Source organism: Oxyura jamaicensis, chromosome 7 (assembly GCF_011077185.1).
Source record: "Oxyura jamaicensis isolate SHBP4307 breed ruddy duck chromosome 7, BPBGC_Ojam_1.0, whole genome shotgun sequence".
In the NCBI taxonomy this organism is placed as follows: domain Eukaryota; kingdom Metazoa; phylum Chordata; class Aves; order Anseriformes; family Anatidae; genus Oxyura; species Oxyura jamaicensis.
In genome coordinates, this window is record NC_048899.1 from 37,396,790 (window position 1) to 37,420,601 (window position 23,812).

General features: G+C 41.7%; 1 protein-coding gene across 1 annotated transcript in view; it reads left to right on the plus strand.

Annotated features, from left to right (window-relative positions):
• KIF5C (kinesin family member 5C) overlaps positions 1–23,812 on the plus strand; it is a 64,496-nt gene that overhangs the window by 34,164 nt on the left and 6,520 nt on the right. Inside the window, exons 13-25 of the mRNA XM_035330923.1 lie at positions 2,393–2,461; positions 6,370–6,576; positions 7,802–7,948; positions 9,955–10,143; positions 12,240–12,357; positions 12,852–12,928; positions 14,297–14,406; positions 15,179–15,280; positions 15,908–15,968; positions 16,645–16,716; positions 17,497–17,601; positions 19,941–20,157; positions 20,836–20,949. Of these exons, the coding sequence (XP_035186814.1) occupies positions 2,393–2,461; positions 6,370–6,576; positions 7,802–7,948; positions 9,955–10,143; positions 12,240–12,357; positions 12,852–12,928; positions 14,297–14,406; positions 15,179–15,280; positions 15,908–15,968; positions 16,645–16,716; positions 17,497–17,601; positions 19,941–20,157; positions 20,836–20,942 (1,581 nt within the window). The 3' untranslated portion in view covers positions 20,943–20,949. The remainder of the gene's footprint in view (positions 1–2,392; positions 2,462–6,369; positions 6,577–7,801; positions 7,949–9,954; positions 10,144–12,239; positions 12,358–12,851; positions 12,929–14,296; positions 14,407–15,178; positions 15,281–15,907; positions 15,969–16,644; positions 16,717–17,496; positions 17,602–19,940; positions 20,158–20,835; positions 20,950–23,812) is intronic.

The following is a 23,812-nucleotide window of genomic DNA, read 5'->3' on the forward strand; positions in this document are numbered from 1 at the left end:
TGGATGGGTGTGCCTGGGTCTTGGTTTTGTTACTGATTTTGTGTCCCAGCTGGTTTGAGCTTCCTCCTCCTGCCAGCCTGCATGCTCTCGTGGAGGTGCAAGAGGGTTTGCATCCAGGAGGGATTTAGGATGTCTGGAACCATGCGGTATAGCTGTGGCTGTCTCTGACAAGTGGTCTCATCCCTGTATCTAAAATTCTGAATTTCCTACACACTAGCTTGAAAGAATGTTGTGAAAATGTATTTTGCTACAAGAACTTCCCAGTCTCTAAGTGCTTGTATACAAATTTTCTGTGATACCTTTGTCACCCCGTGCAGTGTAGGGCACGCTGTTCACGAGATTTGTATGGTAGTCAAAGATTTTGGGGCCCTGCGTTTTGTGAGCAACATGAACTGGAAGATGTCTCAAAATTCAAAACGCTGTGACTGCGTGAAAATGGATCTTGTCCTATCATGTCACGTATCTGCTGTTCCCTCTGCAGTTTGTGGGCGTTCTCCAGGAAACTGGAGGCAACTTGCCCTTAATTTAAGGGCCCAATATGGGCTTTTAGCCCTTCTTTTGTTCAGCGATTTTTCTAAGTACTGTACTCCCTCAGCAAACTGTAGCGTCATTTCAGAGTCACAGGAGAAAGAAAAGAAAAAGAGACTATCTTAATATGTATTGTATATTAGAATGTTAAAGAAAAAATACGGTCGTCTTTTGGGCCTCTTTTGTTCATCTTGTTCCAGCTGTGAGCACTCTCTGGAGTACAGGTGGCTTTTTTTTCGATTTGCACAGCTTGAAATACATTATTGGCACTTAGAGCCATCAGCTCCTGAGCACTTGCCGTTAATAGCCTTGGCTTGTGTGAGGATAAGAAGGGGGAAAACAAGGCACACTCAAAACACTGACCATGATGAATGAGAACAGCTTAAACTCTACCAAGCAGAAGTTTTCAGCCTCGCCCTAATGTTGAATCAAAACTTAATTTTAATTTTCAAGCGCAATTAGCGGGACAATGCCAGAAAAAGCCCCCTGTTTCCTTGTGTGTTAATGGTTAATGCTCGGCTGTTCCTGAGTACCGAGGGGATAATGGAGGGCTGCGCTAAGCCTTAGCTCTGCTGCGCCGTGGCATGAGGTCCCGGCACAGTCTGGTTGCAAATGCACAAAGCAGTGTGTTGGTAGCACGTAAGTACCTGTTAAGGTCTTTAAGAAATTATGGCTTTTCTGGGACGGAGAATGCATTCCCTGCAGCACTCCGTAGGTTTTATATATTGATTAGAAAAAGAAAAACAAGTTGGCCATTCTTTCACTGTCCCTCACCAAACATAGCAAAGCCTCTACCAGCCTTGAAGGAAGTAGGAGCAGGTTTGTGTTTTACCTTAGGAAACATGGGAAGCGCGATTTGGTGAATTACTGCAGCACTGTAGAAATCAAGAAGGTGTCCCCCAGATAAAACCAAAATATCCCCATTGTAGGCCGCTCTTACATCAGATCTGGGTCTATTTGAACGTTAGCAAGCGGTTCAATGTATTCTGCTTGTTAGCCACATTTTTTTAATCAGGAATCAATCCATTAGCCTGCTTGTCAGTGAAACACTGGGTTCACTCAATCCAAAAAAAAAAAAAATCCAGGGTTTACCTCGTGTGTTCCTTCACAAGAACAGAGATGGACCCGGTCAGTTGCTGTGCTTGGTGTGCCTCCTGAGCCTTTTTGGAGGAAGGGTTTGTACAGCAGTGTCCATCACGATTTCTCATCTGGATTTAAGCTCAGTCTTTAACCATAGGGACGCTGTTTTAACAAAGATGTGGAAATGCCAGTAAAATTTGATGCCTGGATGTGCCTTACCTGAGAGCATTTCCTTTAAGGACCCGGATGGAGCAGGGTGCCAATTCTGCTGCATTCTAGGATGGGACGATGCAAGTTCTACAGATGAGGTGTCCGAGTTCTGTGTTTTGGTTTGAGGTTCCTCTTTCATTCATGCAGTTCAGAGTTAGTTTTAAGTTGCAGTTAGTTAATAAATCTGTCTCTGATGAGCTTTCTTCAGCTGAATTTGAGGACAGGGTTACAGAGTGTGGGGGTGTGTATATATTTGTAGATCTATAAACGCATGACATAGGTGTTGTAAAAATCTCTTGGTCCTTTGCAAGTCTTAAGGTGCAGCTATGTCCACATCAGTGTCTTTTGTTTCTAATCAGGGCCAACTGCTTAGGTGTGTACTAGAGACAGCTGTGTGCATGCGTTAATGTTACAGTGGGGCTCTGTGTGTGTGTATTTTTCTCTCCTGCCACTCAAACCTGCGCAAGGTTAACTGTGGCACCATTCTTCCTTCTTCTCCAGAGAGGGGAAATAAAAGCAATCAAAAGAGAACTGTGAAAAGAAGCTAAAAATCTCCAACCCTATTTCATTGCAGGATGATGAAATCAACCAGCAAAGCCAGTTGGCTGAGAAACTAAAACAACAAATGCTGGATCAAGAGGAGGTAAGAAAGAAAACAACAAAACAACATCAAAACACATTTTGCTTATGGAACTCAGTTTTTTGAGTGATTTTGTCACAGTTGTTGGCTAGATATGCTCATATTAACTGTCTACAATTCAATAAGAGACACTCAGGTTACAGCTAGGTTTAACTTCAAATTTCATAACATCCTCAGAAGAGCATTGAGCCTTGATAACTCCTTGTAACATCATACCATCCTGCTGGGAAGTGATGCTGGAGGTACCAAGGTAGGGGTATGGCCGGTATTTTTCACTTCGGAAGCATTTTTTCTATATGCCTGTATCCTTTCAGGTATACTGTGGACCGTAGGTAATTAACATATTTCCTTGTTTGACAGTAGAAAAATTACTGCTGGTAATAGATTATGGTTATTCATTATTTTGGCATGGGCAATTAGAGAAAGTAACGAGAGAAATCTGTGACACTGAAAAATCTCGTACTGGTGCTGCCCCTGATTTGCTCTGAAATCTTGGATTACTCATTTTAAACATTTTGTTTGATTGTTGCTATCCACAGTAGGAATGTTGGTGCTTTTTTAGATGGGGAAGAGGACAGTCAAGTCATTTCCTTATCTGTCACTTGTATATGAAGGTTTGGAGATGTGAAAATCTGGCACTAACACCAAAACACTGGGTTCTCCAAATGTTGCTGTGGTATTTATTGAGAGATGGTTTTATGCTGTTTTTCAAATTGTGGGGATCCGGAACATCAGACCAAGAATATAACCCAGGTGTGGGGGTTCACTTATCACTTCTGTTCCACAATGTTGGTTTTTTCTGTTTCTTTTTCGTTTGTTTGTTTGTTTGTTTTGTTTTTTAACCCCTTGTATTTGCAAAATGATTCTGACCATTTCTCAATCTTTATCCAAGCTCTCAGAGAGGGTTTCCACGGTTAGGTACCTTAACAGGGAGAGAACAACGTATAAAAACGTTTGTTAATAGTCATTTGTGACTGATGTGCTACTTTTAAGTATCCTCACTGAAGGGATGACCAGATTTATTTTGCTCTATGATTACATTCTTTGTTCGCTTGCCACAACTTTCTTTTGATGAATCTGCTCTACATGCTGCCCGTGTCCGTGGCTATTCAGATGTAGCAGCATTTTATGCGTTCTCAGCGACGCTATTTTTGGATGAGTATTATTTAGGCCATCTCGCTTCTCCCATCCATCTTACATCACTGTTCTCATCTAAACCTTAGTTTTCTCCTCATGGTTTTTCTTGTGTCTTATTTTTTAAGGTGATGCGCATTCCTTTGTTTCACATATTTGGGAGCATGCTGTGTGCTGGCTTATTCTCCACCCCTTTTTGTGTTCCATACTCAGAGTTACTTGTGGAAGATGAACGAAGTTTTCAGTGACCTCTAATTTCATTTTTTATTCTTTTTACACGTTACAGTCTAGCTTTTCTGACTTACTGAATTCTCTGAAGCTGGCGTACCACTTGTTTGGAAGGTTACGCTGGCTCAGCTGATGAGCTTGTCCACCTCCTACCTTTGAAAGCCAACGCAGTGATTTTGTTTTCCCCTTTAGGGGAACTGACCTGAATTTTTCAAGGTTTTGTCTTCCACACGTAAGGTTCCCCTGCACTGCAGGAGTGATGTACCTGTTCTCCCTTACAGCTTGTGATTAGCTCCTTGATGTATGTGCTGCAGAGCAGCTGCCTCGCTGTGCTTCTTCCTAATTAACCAGAGTACTTTTTTCTGCTTGATTAAGTTAGCAGGTTAATTATAAACGTAAGGCCTGCCACAGATGGCATGGTGCTGATACCGGTAACTTCTGGTACGTTTTCACCACTGGCTGTTTCTCCCAGTGTCTCTGGGGTGGGCGGGCTCCAAGCATTCACCTTCCAGGGCCTCCACTTCAGGGGAGTGACACCCCTCTGCTTTGGGGTGCAGACCTTCCAACGGTTGGTTTCTAATAAAATCGGGCTCTTCGGTTCTCGCGAGGACATGCTGATAACAGTCAAGTCTCCAAAGTGGTGAGCAGGGAGTCTGCAACATGGTAGTGAAGCTCAGAAACAGATCCCCAACACTGAGGGTGGGAGGGGGTCTGTCTTACCCCCAGACCAGCCGTCCCCCATTAGGCTGAATTCCTTTGTTTATGACCCATCGCTGCAATGTTATGAAGAGCCTTTTAAAATCATGGTATGTTTTTCCATGTTATATCAACAAGAATCTTCTGGGGAGATGTGTTTATGCTCTAGGTGATATATAACACTTCCCTTTGCTTGAAGTCGCAGTAATATTCACGCAGAAATTTTCTTAAGTAAATGTAAATAATAGTTCCATCTGTGTTTAGTGGAAAGATTATTTTAAGCTATTTTGTTGTTTAAATATTTACATGCCATCTGGCTTTGGCAATTCGGTGGTTTTTTTTTTTGTAACTTGAGTGCACTTCTGAGGCTGCAGCATTACCAGCAGATAAATTTCCCTTACATCTGAATCCTCTCTTCGCCACTTTGGGCACGTGCCAGTGTCTGAAGCAAGCTCGTTGGTTTCCTATTTTCCATTAGCGCTCCGAGCCAAAAAAGCAGCGTCGTCTCTGCCATCCGCCTTTTGGGTGCTTGGTTTTAGAGAGATGTTTCTGTTTTGGATGGGGTCCCCAGCGACCTTCATGGCCTGAGAGTGAGGAGCCGGAGGGCAGCAGTGGGGCAGGGCAGCACGAGTCCCTCCGCTGAGGTTTCCCGGCTCCTTGCTGCAGCAGAGCCATTGGTCAAGTCACATTTTTGTTGTTACGGTGCTCAGACCTTTGGCGAGTGGTGTCTGGCTGGGTCAGCACCCGTCAGTGATGCTGCCTGTTCTGCTGCCTGAGAAAGCTACAGGACACCAACGTATAATGCTGTTATCCATTCTGTGGAAGGCTTGGACATAAGTGAGTCTTTTGTCCCAGCTTTGCTGTTAGGATGACTTCTGAGCACGAATTCCTTCCTGTGTCTCATGTGCAATTACTAAGTTTGGTGTGGTTTTGCTTTGTTTGGTGTTTCTATGCAATATAAGTCCCGATTTTTGTTGTTATCACCAGAAGTACAATACTAGCATTAACTGGTAGGTAGGTGGTACCTTTGGCTAATATTCATGTTTTTCTGCACTATATGTCTACTCTGGAGTCTGTTTTTCTGTTCAGAACCTGACATCTGAATTTTCAAGACTTTAATGCCTTAATAAAGATGCAGTGGTGCAAGGGCAAGGGGTAGGAGTGGGCAACTGAACTCCTACGACTGGGCACTATCACTGAATCTCTTAGTGGTGTGCAAAGACTAAATTTCATACAGGTTGGAAACATTCACTAGTATGTATGAAGTCAGTATTTTCTTTAGTTAATACTTTGCAAATATGTATGGCTAATCTGTCATCAGCATCAAGCTTCGGGCGATTTCTAAAAATAATAATCATAAATTTGTTTATTGAAGTATGCCTCTAATGCTGTAACAGCTCTGAGGCTGCCTCAGAGAACCCTTTTTTGGTTCACTTCAAAGCTGCAACTCTTCAACTCCAAGTATTTCAGTTTGTTGCTGGTTGTGTTTTTTGGTTTGTTTTGTTCTGTCCTAGCTGCAGGATTGGATCGAGGGCAAAAAAAATATTTGGAGCTATGATACAGCTTAATATAAGCTTCTTTGCCTCAGCCTTGTGCTGTAATAAGATTTGATTCTGATTTTTCTTTTCATTGAAGTTTGAAGCCTTTTTTGCTTCCTTCATGTATATACATTTATGCTGAAACCGATGGTGTTTCTGGTAGAGGAGCAGGAATTCTTCTCTTGCTTTCTCTCTTCTGTACACACCCTTGCCTGCTCACGTTTTGTCTTTCTCTTTGCCTGGTTTTGCCCTTTTCAATGTTATCTTTTGAATGAGTTCTTGGGTGTTTATACTTCTGTGATATCTGCTTTCCAGCTCTTGGCCTCCACCAGAAGAGATTATGAGAAGATTCAGGAGGAGCTGACCCGTCTTCAGATCGAGAATGAAGCTGCAAAAGATGAAGTGAAAGAAGTCCTTCAAGCCCTGGAAGAATTAGCTGTCAATTATGACCAGAAATCCCAAGAAGTGGAGGACAAAACAAGAGCCAACGAGCAGCTGGCCGATGAACTGGCACAGAAGAGTGTAAGAGCAAGCAGTTTGTAACGCTGGTTCCCTCCTCACCCCCTTACTTCGCACCTTTCCTAAAGATTTCCATATGATTTCACAGATAATGTGCTAGCCCATGCCATTTCAGGAATCTTTCAGATGATGCCTGCAGGTATGTTTAATAGGTATGTAGGTTAAAGACTGGAGGAGCAGAGAGGCTGTTAAAAGGTCGGTATTTGCTGATGCTACCTTCTCTCTTCTATCATAATTAAAGGATAAAATAAAGATAATTCAGAAACTGCTCAATGAAAGCTGATGGCAGATTGCGGCTCTGCTGCAACCTCTGTATTTTGCACACCGTGTCAGCTACTGAGCTGAATGTGAGAACTGGCCAGTCTGTGTTTTGATCATTTCAAAACTGTATTGTGCCAAGAAAGATGTGAAAAGCTGCTTTATGCAAATTGCATCATTCCGTGTTTCTCTGAACTGTGCGCTGTGGAGCAGGGATTTTGTACAGAGTCAGGGAACCTCGAGAAGAGCGTCAGAAAAAAATGAGCTTTCGTCAGCTGATGTATCGATTGTAAGGAACAAGTCTTATCTGAGAAAAATCAAGATTGGCTTAACAAGCTTAGCACATCCTTGTTCCTTAAGTCCCTGCACAAACTGAGGAGGTTGTTAAGATGTCTGATTTCATGCAGATCTAGCATATAAGATTTTGTTATCCACTTTAATAAAACAGATTACTGGGAAATCCATTTGAGGAAAAAAATTGAATTTTATGTCCTTCTGTACCTGTTTCTCTGTGATTAACCTTCTTTGACACGTATTATGCAAATAAGATTCTTACAGGATTTACTACATTTAATAGATCTAAAGTAGCCTTGTTAGCAAGTGAGTTGTGAAAGTGGATTATGGCAAGGTGGCATTGTGTGCCGCTGGAGTGTCAGTACATGGAGCCAGCAGGCATGTTCAGGAAAATATAAAACAGTGCTTTGTAACCTAGATATCACGGGAAAACTGATGCCCAAAAGTGGCACTATTGAAATGCACCCAAGCGGGGAGAAATTTAGAGAGCCACAGTTAACTCCCAGCTTTATCTCTGCTGTTTTATTCAAGCTAAGATATTTTGGGGGGTGAATTGTTTGGTGAATTTCTCACGTCCAGAGGAGAAATTCTGTTTTGTTTTGCTCCATGAGGTTTCTGTATGAATAGAGAGGATCTGAGGAAAGGAAGGTAACTTTTTGCTTTTCCATCTTTCCAGACGGTTCTGACAACAACCCAGAGGGAGCTGGGCCAGTTGCAGGAGCTCAGTAACCACCAGAAGAAGAGAGCTACAGAAATCTTAAACTTGCTGCTTAAAGACCTGGGGGAGATTGGAGGGATCATTGGTACTAACGATGTTAAAACAGTAAGTTGGCTCTCTCGATTGCTTCCCCCCAACACGCACCGCCTGCCATATGAAAATAAGGAATGTGGAGAACGTGTGACACAGCAGCCCTTCTCCCCGGACACTGCTGTTTAAACCCTGGGTAGAGCACAGTTTAAAACACTGAGGAGATCTTTGTCTGTGTCAGAGATGGCCAGTGTCTGTGCACACAATCACCACATTGATTCCCAGCGCAGTGTCTGGGGCTAAACTAACGCAGCCCATCTGTGTGCTGATGCATTTATTAAACTCTGCCTTCCAAGGCCTGGGCTGGGTTCTCCTCCCAAACAATACACACACAGACCTATTCCTTAGTTATCTGGCATGATCCAACATTCCCAGAATGTAAATAATTATTATCAGAGTGATTTTCAGAATTAGTAAATTCATGCTATAGACCACATAAATATCTGTGATTCTGTGACAGTAGGACAAGCTCAACTTTTGTGTATTGGTCCCTTATAGAGGAAAAGTTACAGAGGATCATTTCCCTCTAAAATTGGAAGGTAAGAAGGGGGGTGGAGGTTGTTGGAACAGTAGAACCCTTGGTAACCGCATGAGCCTGGAGATGGTGCAAATTTTGGCCAGTTTTGCTTTGAAGTTTGTTTTCTATCAGGCTCGTGGGTTTACCGATATGATAGAGAAGGTAGATGCTCCCATTGTCATCCTCCCGATGTTGTAGATGAACAAAATTCTGGGCATCTAAGAAGATTTACATGGCCATTGCTAAATGGCACATCTCTGTTGGAAATTATTCATGGCCTGGAAAATCTTTCTGATGATGTTCATGTCGTCTTATCTGTCCACTGAAAACCATGTGAAAAAAAAACAAACAAACCACAACAGTTGCTAAAACTGGTTAAGAAATGCATTCTCAATGCATGTAGCTTACTTCCAGCGCGCTCCATTTTCATGCTTTTAGTTCACTCCTCAGATTTTGAGTGATGATCTTTCCTGAACCCTTTCATAGTCTAAAGGTAAGAGTGAGTGTGTGCAGCTGGAGTGCTTTGGGTAGCCTCTGAGCACTGTTGTTATTCTGCTAAAGCCCCCGTAGGTCAGCAGACGATCCAGTCTGCTCTTACTGCAGAGGATGAAATCCCTGCTGCCTGATGTGTTTATGCAGATTCCAGGACCACGGGACCAAATTTTGCTAGATGTTACAGCAACCTCTGGTGGCCATTTCAATAGGAACTGTAAGAGGAAATCTCTGCAAATGGAGGCTCTTTGATACAAATTTTTATAGCAACTAAGATGTCAGCATTTTACAGGACAGCTGTCAGTGGAAATAAGGCAAGATTGAAAGGGTTTTAGATGAATAATTTGAAATTTGCTGGCAATTAGCAGCTTGCTCAAAGTGTGTCTAATTTCAGACCAGACTGAGGGTTTTAGAGGCAGTAACATCTTTTAGGCTGCTGGGAGAAGATACAGCACGTTACCTTCCCCTTGGTGCTAGAAAAAAGGCAAAAAGCAGATGAAATTGTTATCCATATGCTCAAGAAGAATTTTTCAGTGGGTTACATGAATTAAGTAGCTGAAGAAAACTCATGAAGAGAACGACATAGAAATAAAAGGCATGGTGTTAAACCAAGGAAGGAAATGGTATATAAGTGGTATTATATAAATAATTAGAGCTGAGTGGGATTAGTTTGCTCTTGCCAGGTAAAATTTTCATACCAATGCTTGTCCTGTAGTTCCTTATTGAAGGAGCACAACCTTTCAAGAGGAGACTTCTTCAAAGAAGTACCTTGAAAATGCTCTCCAGCTTTCAACTGCTTGAAAGAGGAAAATTTCCTGTGCCAGTGACATGAGAAAGTTTCTCCAAACTATGCTTTTGCCACTATGGAGGGCTTGATTACTGTAGATCTTCAGTCACTACCTTTAGCTGAAACACTGAATTGATGAAGCATGCTGTGACAAGTCTTAATTTCTCACTCTTGAAGCTATCTATCTCTAGACACCTTTAAGATCACAATCCTCTGTGTGTTTAGTTAGCAGATGTGAACGGGGTGATCGAAGAAGAGTTCACCATGGCCCGGCTGTACATCAGCAAGATGAAGTCTGAGGTGAAATCTCTCGTGAACCGCAGCAAGCAGCTGGAGAGTGCCCAGATGGACTCCAACAGGAAGATGAATGCCAGCGAGAGAGAGCTTGCAGCTTGCCAGCTCCTCATTTCACAAGTATGTTTGCTCCATCCTTGTTCCTTTGAGGCAAGGTTTGATGACTTTCTCAGTCTTCTTCCTCGTGAAATGTGAGTGTCAGGAGTGAGAAATGAGAACTCAGGGCGCAGAGTGCTGTTTCTTGTGCCTGTTTTGTTGTTTTTTTCTCTCCCCATTCCTCCCCCTCAATGTCTTTCAGCACATTCTGTGGTAAGATTCGGTCCTCCTGTTGCAGATTTCAAAATGTTTTCAGTGGCATAATAGTGAAAATCCTCCTCGGCAGGATTTCCTCATCATGTATTTGCATCTTGTACCTTCACGTTAAAGCAAACTGAGAAGGGACGCAGCAGTTGTTTGGGTCATGAGCAAAACACGCAGAGAGCCCCCGGTATCTAGACTGCTAGCATGCTAACAGATAGCCGGGCAGCAATCTATATGAGTAAAGATAATTCATCATGGTAAACATTACCATGGCAGTCAGAAATCCAGATGGCAGGCAGGCTTCACAGTGGGTGGCACGTTACAGGCAGCGACGCGTGCTGCAGCGCTCTGCAGGGGGGAGCTAACCGCTTCGACACGCTGCTTTGATCACCGCACGTGTGAAGCGGAGGAGACAACTGGAGTTTACTGTATGTCGTTTGCTACCAGTTACTCGAAGGAAACCTGGAGCGAGGATAGCCTCTTGTCCTGCAGCTGAATGTCTTTATTGAGGTCTGCAGTAATAGCTGTAAGCATGCTTCTCGGTATTAAGAGGCGGCTGGAGTCCTGAGGGTATTGGCTGTCCAAAAATGTTAAGTAAGGCTACGCTTTTTATTCTGTCTTAAACTTGACATGGCCACTAAAGTCATTCTGCCAATCTGTCCTGCTCCCCTTCCTTGAGAACTTGAATCAGGAAAGCAGATTAAGGTTTGACTCCTAAAGCAGCTTATGTGCATGCTTCTGCGGGCGAAAAAAGGCTCAGCGACACAGCTGAGAATGAAGGTATCAGCAGTGTGTTGGTGGGACAGTTTCATTCAGCCCTGACTTTGGATTATGCTGACCCAGTGAAGCAGTAAGTGAAAGCCAGCCTGTCTGTCTATGCAGGATTGGTGTTTTTCTTCTTAGGCTGAAGTCACAGTGAAGTCCTAAATCTTCAATGCTCAGAGCTTTCCATAAACATGACCTAACTGCTGTCTTCAGTACCTCTTTGCAGACAGAAACATGGAGATTTAGGATATGAGTGACTTATCTAAGGCTGTGGAAAGATGTAACCTAAGAGGCAAGACTCCAAGGCCACATCATTTTTTTTCTTTTCCCTACATTTCTATTGTATCTTATGACCAACTCTCCTGTCAGGTTTACACATTTATTAGAGTACTTGCTGCTGAAGCAAGCAGTTCTGTGTGTGCCCTTTTCTTCCAGAGACCTCACTGCCTGCAGGCTCTGGACTGCTTTAGTTTCTGCTAAGGACTGCGCCTCTCTAAGTCTGATCTCTGGGGCACAGGAGTAACACCAGCTCAGAGGCCTCAACCCCTCTCAGCCAAGGTGAACTTTGAGAACAGTGAACTACAAATCCTTCAGTGACCTTAATAAAAGGATGTAATAATTCCTGGACACTATCTTACTTAGTTTTACCCCCAAGCTAGAATATTATCATGCAATTTTTGATGTTCTCAGTATGTCCTTCGCTATTTTCTGTTTTGAGTGTAAACCTTTTAGTTCAAAAGGACATAAGCAAGAAACAAACCATCAGGATAACAGGTGGAAATTTGCTTTGAGCTTATGCACGTTCAGGCATCCACAAAGCAAGCTCAGGATTTATTCTAGCCCAGTGTTCAGCTGTTTTCAGAAAGCTCTTGTTTTTTGTTTAATGCTAAGTCATGAGCTTCCAATGATATTTTGCAATTACCAACTGTATTGTTCAGTATGTATCTTGGGCTATTAAGAATGGCCTTTAAAAATGCAGTCTGTTTTGATCTGTTACCTCTTTCTCAGATCTTTTGCTGTATTTTCTCCTAGTCTTCAGTGCCAGATATGGAGAACTTTCTGTTTTTCTCCGTTATGTAGAATAGTACCTGAATTCTTAGGCAACAAGATGTGGTACTCGCATCTCATTGCTATTCCCTTTGTCTTTAAAGCATGAAGCAAAGATCAAGTCCCTCACGGACTACATGCAAAATATGGAGCAGAAGAGAAGGCAGCTGGAAGAGTCGCAGGATTCTCTCAACGAAGAACTTGCCAAGTTGCGTGCTCAAGGTACAAAGTTAGGTCTTACGGTCATCATTTCTTTTACCAACTGTATCTCAGAAAATTCAGTTTTGGACAAAAGCATTGTACGTACAGCTCACCTGCATGGTTGATTGTTCCACCCTATTCTACTTTTGTCATACGTGTATCCCCATTGTCATAGAAATACGATGGAACAGATGGGATTTGAGTTCATTTATCTAGCCCTAAGCTTTGCAGCACAGATAGAAGTCGTGGAAGACCTGATTATGCAGGTCATGCTTTGACATTGAACTATTGCCTCTCTAGTCCTACAATACTTTTTGTCTGCTTGTATTTGGCAGTGAAGTCATAAAATTATGATTTAGAATATTTAACACATTTCACTTGTATGTTACACTTGAGATAAAACCAGAATTAACCCTTTCGGCCTAGTCCCGTCGCAGTTTTTTTTTTTAAAGGCTTGACGTAGGAAAGTTCTAGAACTGTTTCGTTAATTCTTAACTGTCTCAAACTTTAAACAGAAAAAATGCACGAAGTCAGTTTCAAAGATAAGGAGAAGGAGCATCTGACCCGGCTTCAGGATGCAGAGGAAATGAAGGTAGTATTGCCTGCTGCAATTCTAAAGCGGATTTCTCAGTGAGATCATTCATTAGCTGATTAATTAGGGTGTAATTTCGTCTTCCTTGCATGTTGTGTGGTTTAAAAAAAAACCTTTCAGCCTCTGTCAGAATTGCTGACTTCTCTTTGAAAGCGTGACCTCTTACAATTGAGTGACCTTGGCAATTTGCAATTGGCGAAGTTGCTAGTTATTGAGGCTGGTGACCAGATGGAGGAAAAAAAGTCAGTTAGAGCCCAAGTATCTGACCTGAGTGCGTCTTCTGAGACCCGCTTGTATGCTGAGCCAACTTGAGAGAGCAGAGAGGTTTGGTGGGCTGTGTTTGCTTAATCGGAGATGCCTTGGCTCCTCAAAATCAGGTGCACAGAGAACTGAAAAATAAGGCCCAGTATATTGCATCCATAGCTGAGAACAGTTTAGTTGAGAACAGATTTATGTAGGATTGAAAACTTACGTTGATTCACCTCTGTGTTACTCTAATTTTATGTCAGTGGAGCTCTCAAAGGCAATTTGCTAAGCAATGGATCAGGCTACTGGGGTTAATATGATTTCGGAACTAAAATTGAATGTAAAAGAGGCCAGACCACTTTCCCAAATTGTTTGGCAAGAATTTTGACCATCTCCTAGAAATAATAATGAAATCTAAACCTGTTTTCTGATATTTTTTTCTTCCTGTAGAATGCAAAGAGGAAACATTAGGAAATATTGTGCAAGTCGTGTTTCTGATGGGGTTACGAGTTAAGCAAAAGGAAAAAATACAGTTGTACAAGGATAGCGATAGAGGCTTGTCAGCTTGAGAACTTTTACCTCCATTATAAAAACTTAAAGTTATTCAAACAGCTGTACGGTTATTTCTTACAGTTAGAAGAAAAAAAAAAAAACAGATAATTTATTAGCAATCTAAAAGAGATGAATTCCGTTTTTCTTACCACTTGAAATATATTTAATCCTACCATTTAAATAACAGGATAAATAATCCTCAGAGAGGGGCAGAATGGTTTGGGTTTTAATTCTGTCCCAGGTATGTCTGTACACATTTTCTGGTGAATAAACAGAGGAGGCTGATAAAAAGTGTCATTCTTGGCACTTGATATTCTAAGACCCCTTAGCTTACCCTGTTTTCCATATGCACTATTTTTGCAAGAAAAGGAGTAGTAAGTGGTGGCATTCTGCTGCTAAAAACTGCCTGAACGAAACGTAGTTGAGTAGCTGCAGTTTTGCCATCGTTGTAATTTGGTAAGTTTCACTCCAGTCCAGAAAGATAGGTTGATTTAGCTGATGCGTTAAAAGAAACCTTAGGTGAGCTCCACGATTTCTGTCATCTCTGGGTTTGTATTTTGTAATCCGCAGAAGGCACTGGAGCAGCAGATGGAGAGTCACAGGGAAGCCCATCAGAAGCAGCTGTCCAGACTGAGAGACGAAATTGAAGAGAAACAGAAAATAATTGATGAAATCAGAGAGTATGTTATCACTTTCACTGTTCTTGTACTGCTCCGTGACACTGTAGAACTGTTTTATGGTTGGTTTTGTTAGTCTTAATTGATATCTCTGTATTTTAGAGACTTGCAGAAAGTAGTATCCTTATGTGCAACAGCCAACCCTCTAACTATTTTGCATTGTGGCTTAAAGGGTTGAGCTCTTTAGTGAGGAGCTATTACAATCCTTTAAAACTGGGAAGAAGAAAAGAAAAGAATAGCGTTGTAGTTAATGGAAGCTTGGAGGAGAACAGATTTGACAAATACAGGTTTTGAGGGCCTCTTATAGCTACTCATCCTGTCACAGACTCAGATATGTCCCATTTTCACATCCTTAATATGTCTTCCTGACGTTGGCATGTGACTCCATTGGATACACCAGCACTTGGAAAAATGAGTTGTTTTTTTATTGTTGTTCTCTTATGAACACTTAAAAAATAAAATCTAGGCGATCGTGACATGGTGTTCCTGCTTTCCATATTTATAGTGTGGCTAAATGATAATAGGGAAATGAGGAAGCAGGATTGCAAGAACAGCATGTGTCCTTTAAGATAAAGGAAACAAAGCAGGAGAGTTTACGGCTGACTGTTTAATTCTCCAGTATTTTAAAATTAAATCTATTGTTTTTCAGATTTCTTAGGCTTAAATGTTTTCCAGTATTTTGCAGTAGAGCTACTCAGTTTTGTTTGTGGAGTTTTACCTACATGTTTATGATCTTCAGGACCGAGCTGTACAGACTTGTCCTTTTGTATTTTAGTATGAATCAGAAGCTGCAACTGGAGCAAGAAAAGCTGAGTGCTGACTATGATAAATTAAAAATTGAGGACCAGGAAAGAGAAATGAAACTGGAAAAGCTCATGTAAGTGAACAGTCTTCTCACCTGGTGTCCGTGATTATATAGTGTCTTTTAGTGTGTCCACAGGAAACGCCCTAGTGAGAAACCATTGTGATAAATTATTCATGCTGAAAATATCATTTCAGTATCAAAGCCAACATGCAGTGCTAATGAACAATTACTCTTTACTCTTTTTTTCTTTACATCATAGGCTTTTTAATAATAGATTTGGTAGTCGCTGAAAGGTGTTTCAGAGCTCCAGTTTTATGAAATATCATGGCATGTGTTAAAGCCACCATTACCTAATGCACAGAAAAAAAATAAAAAGCAAACAAACAAACAAGAAACCAATAATTGAGAAAAGATTTTAAAAACAGATTAGAAAAAAAAAAAAGGAGTAAAAACCTTTCCTGGAAATCAGAAATACAACTTTCATATATGGACACGGAAAAAGCCAGAAAAAATGGACATGGTGTCTCTGCCATTCATTGTGAGAAAGCTGCTTATTTGGGATGGGCAAAAGAATAATTACAAATAAGCAGTTTGCTCAAATCTGCAGATAATCCACTCAAACTGAATGTTGATTGATTCTCTTCAGTCTCACATGACTTTTACATTTTTGATTTGTGTTTAATGTTGTGATCTTTCTAGACTACTTAATGATAAAAGGGAACAAGCAAGAGAAGATCTGAAGGGGCTGGAGGAAACTGTGGTATGTCCTATTGAAAAGTTATTGAGCTTTTTATTCCCAATCTCTGGAATTGGTTGGAACTTGCTTATCTAGACGGCAAATGATTTAACATTTTTGTCCTTCTGGGAGTAGGAGCAGAGTTGCCCCATCTCATGTCATATGTCCCGTCTGGAGCAAGGTCATTACTTTGCTGAGCCTGAGAAGTTGATGTATAGAAAAAGCTGGGAAAGCCTGGATTTTTGCCAAGCTTGAAGAGCACTTTAACATCTTAAGTACCTACAAATAAGCACTCAGCCCCATTTGATGAATTTGCTACACGGTGAGCCCAGAGCTTTTCCACAGAGCTGGCTGTGTGTAACCATGGCCAGTTGTGAGACTTCAGCTTTCTGCTGTTGCTGCCCCCCGCACCCAGAGCAGAGGTGATGGATTTTCAGAGGTGGCTTTGGTGCTGCAGACAGCACACAGCAATGCGCTGCCAGGAGGAAGAGTGTGTGCCCTGGCTCTCTGTGAGCGCCTGAACTGGGCTGCCTGAACAGCCAATGCCTGCATGTCCAGGCAGGAACATCTCCATAGGCAAATCCCATTAAAGTCCTATGAAGTCCTGTTATCTGCCACAGAGGTGGTTTGTTTTGGTTTTAACCCCAGACTATCTGCTATGTCTTACTGGCCTGTCGTTTTTCCTGTGATTTGTTTCCAGGCAAGAGAACTTCAGACTCTTCACAACCTACGCAAACTGTTTGTTCAAGATCTCACCACCCGTGTTAAAAAAGTAAGAATATACTCTTCTGAACCAGTCTTTTTTTTTTTTTTTTCACGTTCTTTTGATTTGCTGGAATCTACCAGCACATATGGTTACGAAATGGGATTTCTTTTCAGTAACAGGGAGTAATAAAATTAAGAGTGTTCCGATGTTTAACTAGGTTTTGGCTCTGATTTGTTAAGTACAAGTCTTGGTAGTTAAGTGAAATGGTCCAGTTCAGTTACTGCGTTCTGAGCGATGGAATAATGGACACCAGCAATTACTCAATATAACTTGCGCTCGTGTATGCTATGCACTGAGTGCTGTGGCCCTTTCTTTTTATGGGCTTGTGGCTACCCTAGCAAAATTATTATTTGGCCAAAGACAAATTTCTTAGCAGAGACTCGTGCATTTTTAATGGTTGAAGAAGAGCTAACAGTTGGGTAAATATTAAAAGGCTTTACAATGCTTTTCAGTTCTTTTGAGTGGTTTGGGGGAAGAGGGCTTTAGAGATTGAAAACCCTTATTTGCTAAAAATGTCTTCCAGAACTGGAAAAAGGGAAATGCCTTTTTCCTCCTAACATCTGCAATTTTCCTGTTCAGGATCCCTACATAATTTTTCAGCAAGAATAGTTTATTTTCTTTATAAATGGCAATACAGCCACTGATTATCAAACAGATAAAATAAATTCTTTACAATTTGAGGCTCTGGAAGACTTTTCTGTCTTTGGCAAGCTTAAATTCAAAAATGCCTCAGCTTCCTCTTGAGTTTCTGCATGTTTTTGCTGAATCCTGGAACTCTCCTTGCAGAGCGTTGAGCTTGACAGTGATGATGGAGGCGGAAGTGCTGCGCAGAAGCAGAAAATTTCCTTTCTTGAGAACAACCTGGAACAGCTTACAAAGGTTCACAAACAGGTAGGGACTTCGCTTCCTTCCAGTGCCTAGTTACTATTTAATCAAAAGCTACTGCATCTTTTTCATTCATTAGTAGTAAATGCTTCTGAAAATTCAGCCATGGCAAAAACTCGACATGTAACACTGCTCTGTAGTATTACAAATTACTTTTTTTTAAAAAAAAACTTACATTTTTGTATGTTTAAGGGGTAAAATGTAGGTACTGTTAAAGGAAACGGTACCTATAGATCTCAACTAAAATTCTTGCCATTAGGAGCTGGTGTTAGAGCTGCTCTTCCCACTAGCCCAATTCTTGGCATGCTGTTGTGGTTTAGTCCTGGCAGGCAGCTCAGCATCTCGCAGCCACTCGCTCACTCAGCGGGACGGGGGAGAGCAGCAGAAAGGTAAAAGTGCAAGAACTCATGGGTTGAGGTAAGGACAGCTTAATAGGTAAAGCGAAAGCTGCACGTGCAAGGGAAGCTAAGCAAGGAATTCATTCACTTCTCTTCCCTTTGGCAGGCAGGTGTTCAACCACATCCAGGAAAGCAATGCTCATCACCTCTAACAGTTTCTTGGCAGGACACACGTCATCACCCTGAATGTCTCCCCCTCCTCCTTCTTTACCCTAGCTTTTATTGCTGGAAATAGAGTTTTTCTGTGCGGCTTAGGGCTGATATCTCCCCAGCATGCTGAGCCTGGCCATTTCTGGGCATGTTAGTCTCTGCTCCCTCTATTTAAGAGTTCCTGTTTCTGCCCAGAGAACCCCTCGCTGTGGGTGCCAGCCTGACCAGGGAGAGGTGGAGGGGATGTGCGGTAGGCAAGTGTTTTGGGAATAGGTTGAAAAAAGAGCCTTACCCTCTGCTTACTTGCAAGTCTGTATATATCAATGGTGTGTGTATATATATGGGCATATATATCTCGTTAGATAAAATTGGCTTGTTTCTGCCAATGAGTAAGCTTCCACCCTCTTAAAAGATGTCAAATGTCAGCATCATTGAACTGCTTCTCGGTTGCAGAGTATGAAGTAGTACAAGAGGCTTCTGGTTTCATTTCTGAATCGTAACATAACATTCTCCATTGCAGCTTTCTGAACCTGTTAGAGAGACAGCAATCTCCAAGATTTGCTTTTTTTAAAAAATAATTATTTATTTTTCTTTTTTATTTCTGTAGAAACACCAAAATGCAGGCACTGCTGCACTCTGACAAGTGTCCGTTAAGGTTCAGTGTTCTAAGGTTCCTGGTTAACAGATGGTTTAAAGACCTACTTTCTAAATGTGGAAACCAGGACGTGTTAATAATGTTTTTCATTTCACTGTTTTGCCTTTTTTGCACTCTGTTCATGCGTCTGCTGGTTTTTCAGATACAGATTTTATAGCTCTCATTAGTGTATATTTACTCCAAAACAGCTAAGGAGCCCGTGTCTCATAAGAAACTTAAATAAAAAATGACATTGGACTTGACCTGAATATGATCTCATTCTGCTCTTATTTCAAATTCTGTTTGGTAGAACATGTGCTCGACACTTTCAGAAAAAGCACATTGTGACAATTTTTTTTTTTAAGCTTTGTTTCTGTTTTTCTTCTGGCACTCAGCCTGGACTAGCAGGTGTAAAACATTTTCATTTTCAAACAATGTGTGAATGTTACTGCATGCTGTTGCTTTGCTGTATTATTTATGTGGTAGTTAAATCATTTTCTTCCCTTCGCTCCAGAAAGGGGAGCATCGCTCCCTTAGTAATCTGTTGACTTCTGGCAGTGCTATAATTGTTCAGTAGAAATTGTACCATTTTTTCTAACTGAAATTCTGTTTGCATCAGGCTTTATTTATCTAAAAGTGAATCCCCCTTCTGTTGCTTATAAAGTCAGAAATTAGTCTGAAAAGTGGAAACTTGATATTCCCCAAGCATTGCTAAGAAATCACTTTGCAGTTTTTAAGCAATGAGATGATCAAGTATTAGTGAAATGCCAGACACGTCCGTGTTCTGAAAAAAATGCGGTTTCTGTCACAGCTGCTCAGAGGGTCTGGAAAATTGGTTATCGCAGCAGTGCCCTGCAACGGATGGGTTTGTCCTGGAGTCATCACCCTTCAGGATCACCTGTGAAATCCTGTTGAGTGCAATAAACTCTCTTGTTCTTTGATCTTCCCGTGGAACTTCAGCTGGACAAATGAGCAGCATGATTAAAAGAAAATAAATCACTCTTTGACATAGGCTTTTTCCAGGCATTTCTGGAAGAAACCTGTTTCTTTCATTCAGGGCACGCAAGGTGTGAAGAGGAATAGGGATGTTTTCTGTCTCTCCTTGTAAGAGGACCTCTCCTGTAGTTTTTCACGGGATATTTTGGAAACTTCTCTTCTTGCAGTTGGTACGTGATAATGCAGATCTTCGTTGTGAGCTTCCTAAGCTGGAAAAACGACTTCGAGCTACGGCGGAGAGAGTTAAGGCCCTGGAGAGTGCACTGAAGGAGGCCAAGGAAAACGCCATGCGTGACCGCAAGCGCTACCAGCAGGAGGTGGATCGCATTAAGGAGGCTGTAAGAGCCAAAAACATGGCACGGAGAGCACACTCTGCTCAAATTGGTAAGGACATGCTGCTAAGGGGTTAGTGGCTGCTCACATATTTCACAGTTGGTTTGTTTGCTCATGTTTAAATAAAGAGAGCTTTGAAAGCAGGAGTCTGGGGCAAACCACTGGGTCTGCCTCTCCTCTGTATGAGACTCTTCAAAGAGTTCACTTTTTAATAGAATGTGCCCCACCTAAAGCTTAAAGTGCCTCTGCTATTTAGCTCAGTAAATAAATGGCATAATGGGTCTTGTGTGCCATTCTAACAACCTGAAAACTTGGCTCTTTAAATTAGTCTCTCACTTTCTTCCTGCTCCCCCACATACGTTTGTTCTGCTTTTCAGCCCCTTCCTCTCTTTTTGCCTGATTTACTACTTGTACTTTAATTTGGGCTGGGTAGAGTCAAATATTCCTATAAATTCAGCCGTGTGACATATCTGTGTGGTGCAATCTGAATCCGTGCACACAAGACGAGAGGAACGATGAGATAGTTAAATGGCTCTGCAACAAGCAGAAAAGGGATGTACTTGTGGTTGGCCAAGGTAAGGGAACACAGTGTGCGTGACTACAGACTAAACTGCCAAGCACAGTTTCTTTTTTGTAAACAAGGGGGTTTGTACTAGAGGATAAAGTGAGGTATAAGATCTTGTACAAAAAACTAAGTGTCCTGTTTGGTTTTCTACTTTTACTCCGCAGCCAAGCCCATCCGCCCTGGTCATTACCCAGCGTCTTCTCCGACAGCTGTTCATGCCATCCGAGGGGGAGGGATGTCAAACTCCAGCTACTATCACAGCACCAAATAGATGAGAAGTAAGACCAGAGAAACTTACCCAACCGTTCTTTCTCTGATCACCCAGTTTTCTTGTATTTCAGTCCTGCTTTTAGCAGTACTTTCTTCCTGGTTTCAGTGGGAGTCTTTAGCCCATGGTTTAACTGTGAAAATTTGTGATTTAAGTGAGGATTGCCTTGTTTAGAGTACTTTGCAAGCTGCTGCTCAGAGTTTTTATTTTAATGACTTATCACTTAAAACTTTTTAAATAAACTGAAATGCTATTGCAAATCTGTACTGAAATTAGCACATAGAGGTGTGAAGCTCATCTAGTAAAAATAGAGTTCTAGGGACTGCTTCGTTCTCTTTCTCTGACATGATGACGTTATCCTTGTTGTGATATTCCTTAAGGATAAAGACTTCTAGTAACTCACCCTGTACTAGGAACTAGCTCCATGTAGTCGGTAAGTTACCAGCCACGCCTGTGCCCTGCAGGAGCTGCCTGGGGACAGACCATGCCTGCGAACTAGTAAGGATTCTTCCTGGGCATAGCACAAAATGGAAAACATTAGAAGCTGAAAACATCATGCTTTGGGGTGAGATACTACTTGAGAGTTGGATCCGTATGGTAAACGTGCTTCTTCACAAGCATGTACCTTTTTCCTTCTCCCCCTCAAGCACAGGGGCAGGGGCAGCCCCCAGTCCTCTCCCTCCAAGTCCCTGAGCAGCTGTAATCAGCCGCTTGAGGAGCACGGAGCCCTGCAGCCCATAGCAGGGGAAAAGCAGCCTTAAGTGGCAACAGCACTGAATTCTCCAAACTCGAGTGTCAGAATTTGCAGACTTTACTTTTACTTCTTTTGCTGTGTACTCTTATTCAGCTCTCTTGGCTAAAAATATAAATATTTTGCTTTAGTGCACGGGCTTGAGGGTTTCTGGGTCTTCTCCTAAGCAAAAATCTTGTCCAGGAAAGAAGAGACTGCTTCATGTACTCTACCTCCCATTAGATGCTCATTATTTCTGAGATATTTTACATCTTATTATTTTAGTCGATAACTTTGTTACAGGCATATTAAGAGGTGGATGGTAGTGAGTGGCTGTGAGAAGCAGCCAACAGGCTGCTAGGAAGTCTTTCCAAGTCTGGCTTTTTTCTCCTCCAGAGGATTAATTCTGTCTTATGACTCTTTTCTGATAATACGTGGTTTCCTTTAGGCATCTGGCATTCTTGGGCGTGTTTTTCTTTTTCTTTTTCTTTTTTTTTTTTTTTTGAGAATGCTTCGTGTCATGCATGCATGCAAACCATCCATCACAGCAGTCAAGCTTTTATTGTGTTATGTGGATTGTTTCTGTTCATTGTGTTTTCTGTGAGCCCTGTAGCTGCAAGCAACATATTTTTTTTGCTGTGGATGAATTAGGGCAAGTCTTTGCCGAGTGCCTTAGTGCATTAGTTGATCCAGGGCTGAAATTTGCTTTTCTGTCTCATAGGAGCGATAGCCTTTATCTACTTCACTGCATTCCCACGAATGAGCAACGGGAAAAGAGTGAGATGAAGGGGCCTGTAAACTGTTTCCAGCCATACATATTAACAGCTGCTCTGCGGGGAAAAAAAGCCGCTACCTGCCTAAGCTGGGCAGGTCTTTACTATACCGTCTGCTGCGAAATGAAAACTGGCAGGCTCCAGTAGGCCACACACTAGGTGTAGGCACACGACAAGCGAATAGCTGTAGATTAATAAAAGTTATTAACAAAGCAAATACACATAAAACTAGTTGGGCATATAATAAGATAGGACTTTAGATGGTAAAGAGAATCAGAATCTCTCTCTCAGACACTTTAGATGCTGAGCATTATATTTGAGGATGGTGGGGAAATTCAGGCTGCGCTTGTGCACGTCGCTGAGAAGCTTGTGGACAATGGGGGTGGAGAAAAAGAATGGGGAAGATCTTAGAAGAAGCTGGCTAAACCAAGGGATTTATGGTTTCTGATAAAAGTTTGGGGGAAAAAGATCTGAAAACCAAATGGAAGCCCTGCGGATTGGAATGAAGCTGATAAAAAGTGTGTGTGCTTCTTAACTGATAGGAACGTCCCTTTCTGGCTTTTATCTGACTAAAGCTCCTTGCTGCTCAAGATTCAGTCCAACACTTGGCTGTGCAATGACACATATACTGTAAATAAGACGACAATTTGACATGTCATGCTGCCATTACTTCTTCAGAGAACCATACTTTTTAGGCTTTATTTTTATTTTTACTTTTTTTTTTTTTTTTAACCCAGTTAAGGTCTAGATTTTGTGTGTGTGTGTGCAAATCTTCAGGATCTCCTGAAGATACAGTAAATTAAGGCTGGGCAGTGATTAAAAAAGGCCAATTCTCATTGGCTTTGGTCCTTTGACTAAAGAAGTTGTTGGCAAATTGCAGGTATTTGGCTGCCAAATGATTTGAGGAGTATTATACTAATCTGAGTTCTAAGCCTGCCGGATGAAAGCCCGGGGACCTTAGTTAGGAGTATTAGTAAAGGTGCTACTTCTGCAGGGAGCATTTTATACGGGTTATTTTCATAACATTGTTGGCAGTCCCACCATATGACCCGTGCTCTTGAATAGCACAGTTCTACCCAGCTAGGCCTAGCACAGAGCTCTCTTTTATATTCCTTTAGCAGAAGTGAAATGAAAATGGGCTTTCTAGATAAATGTTTGCTGTCAAGTAACGCGGCCTGTCTCTGGAATGAAAATTTCCTATCAGGACGAGGGGAAATTTGTCTTAGGTTCATTCATCATTCGCAGTAATGATAATAGCCACTTATTGCTGCTGGAGTGGTCAGTGATTATGAGTTATTAACCAGAGCAGACTACGCCATCAATGACAGCCAGCGGTGCCTTGGCTGTTTTTACAAAGTTTGCTGGTAAAG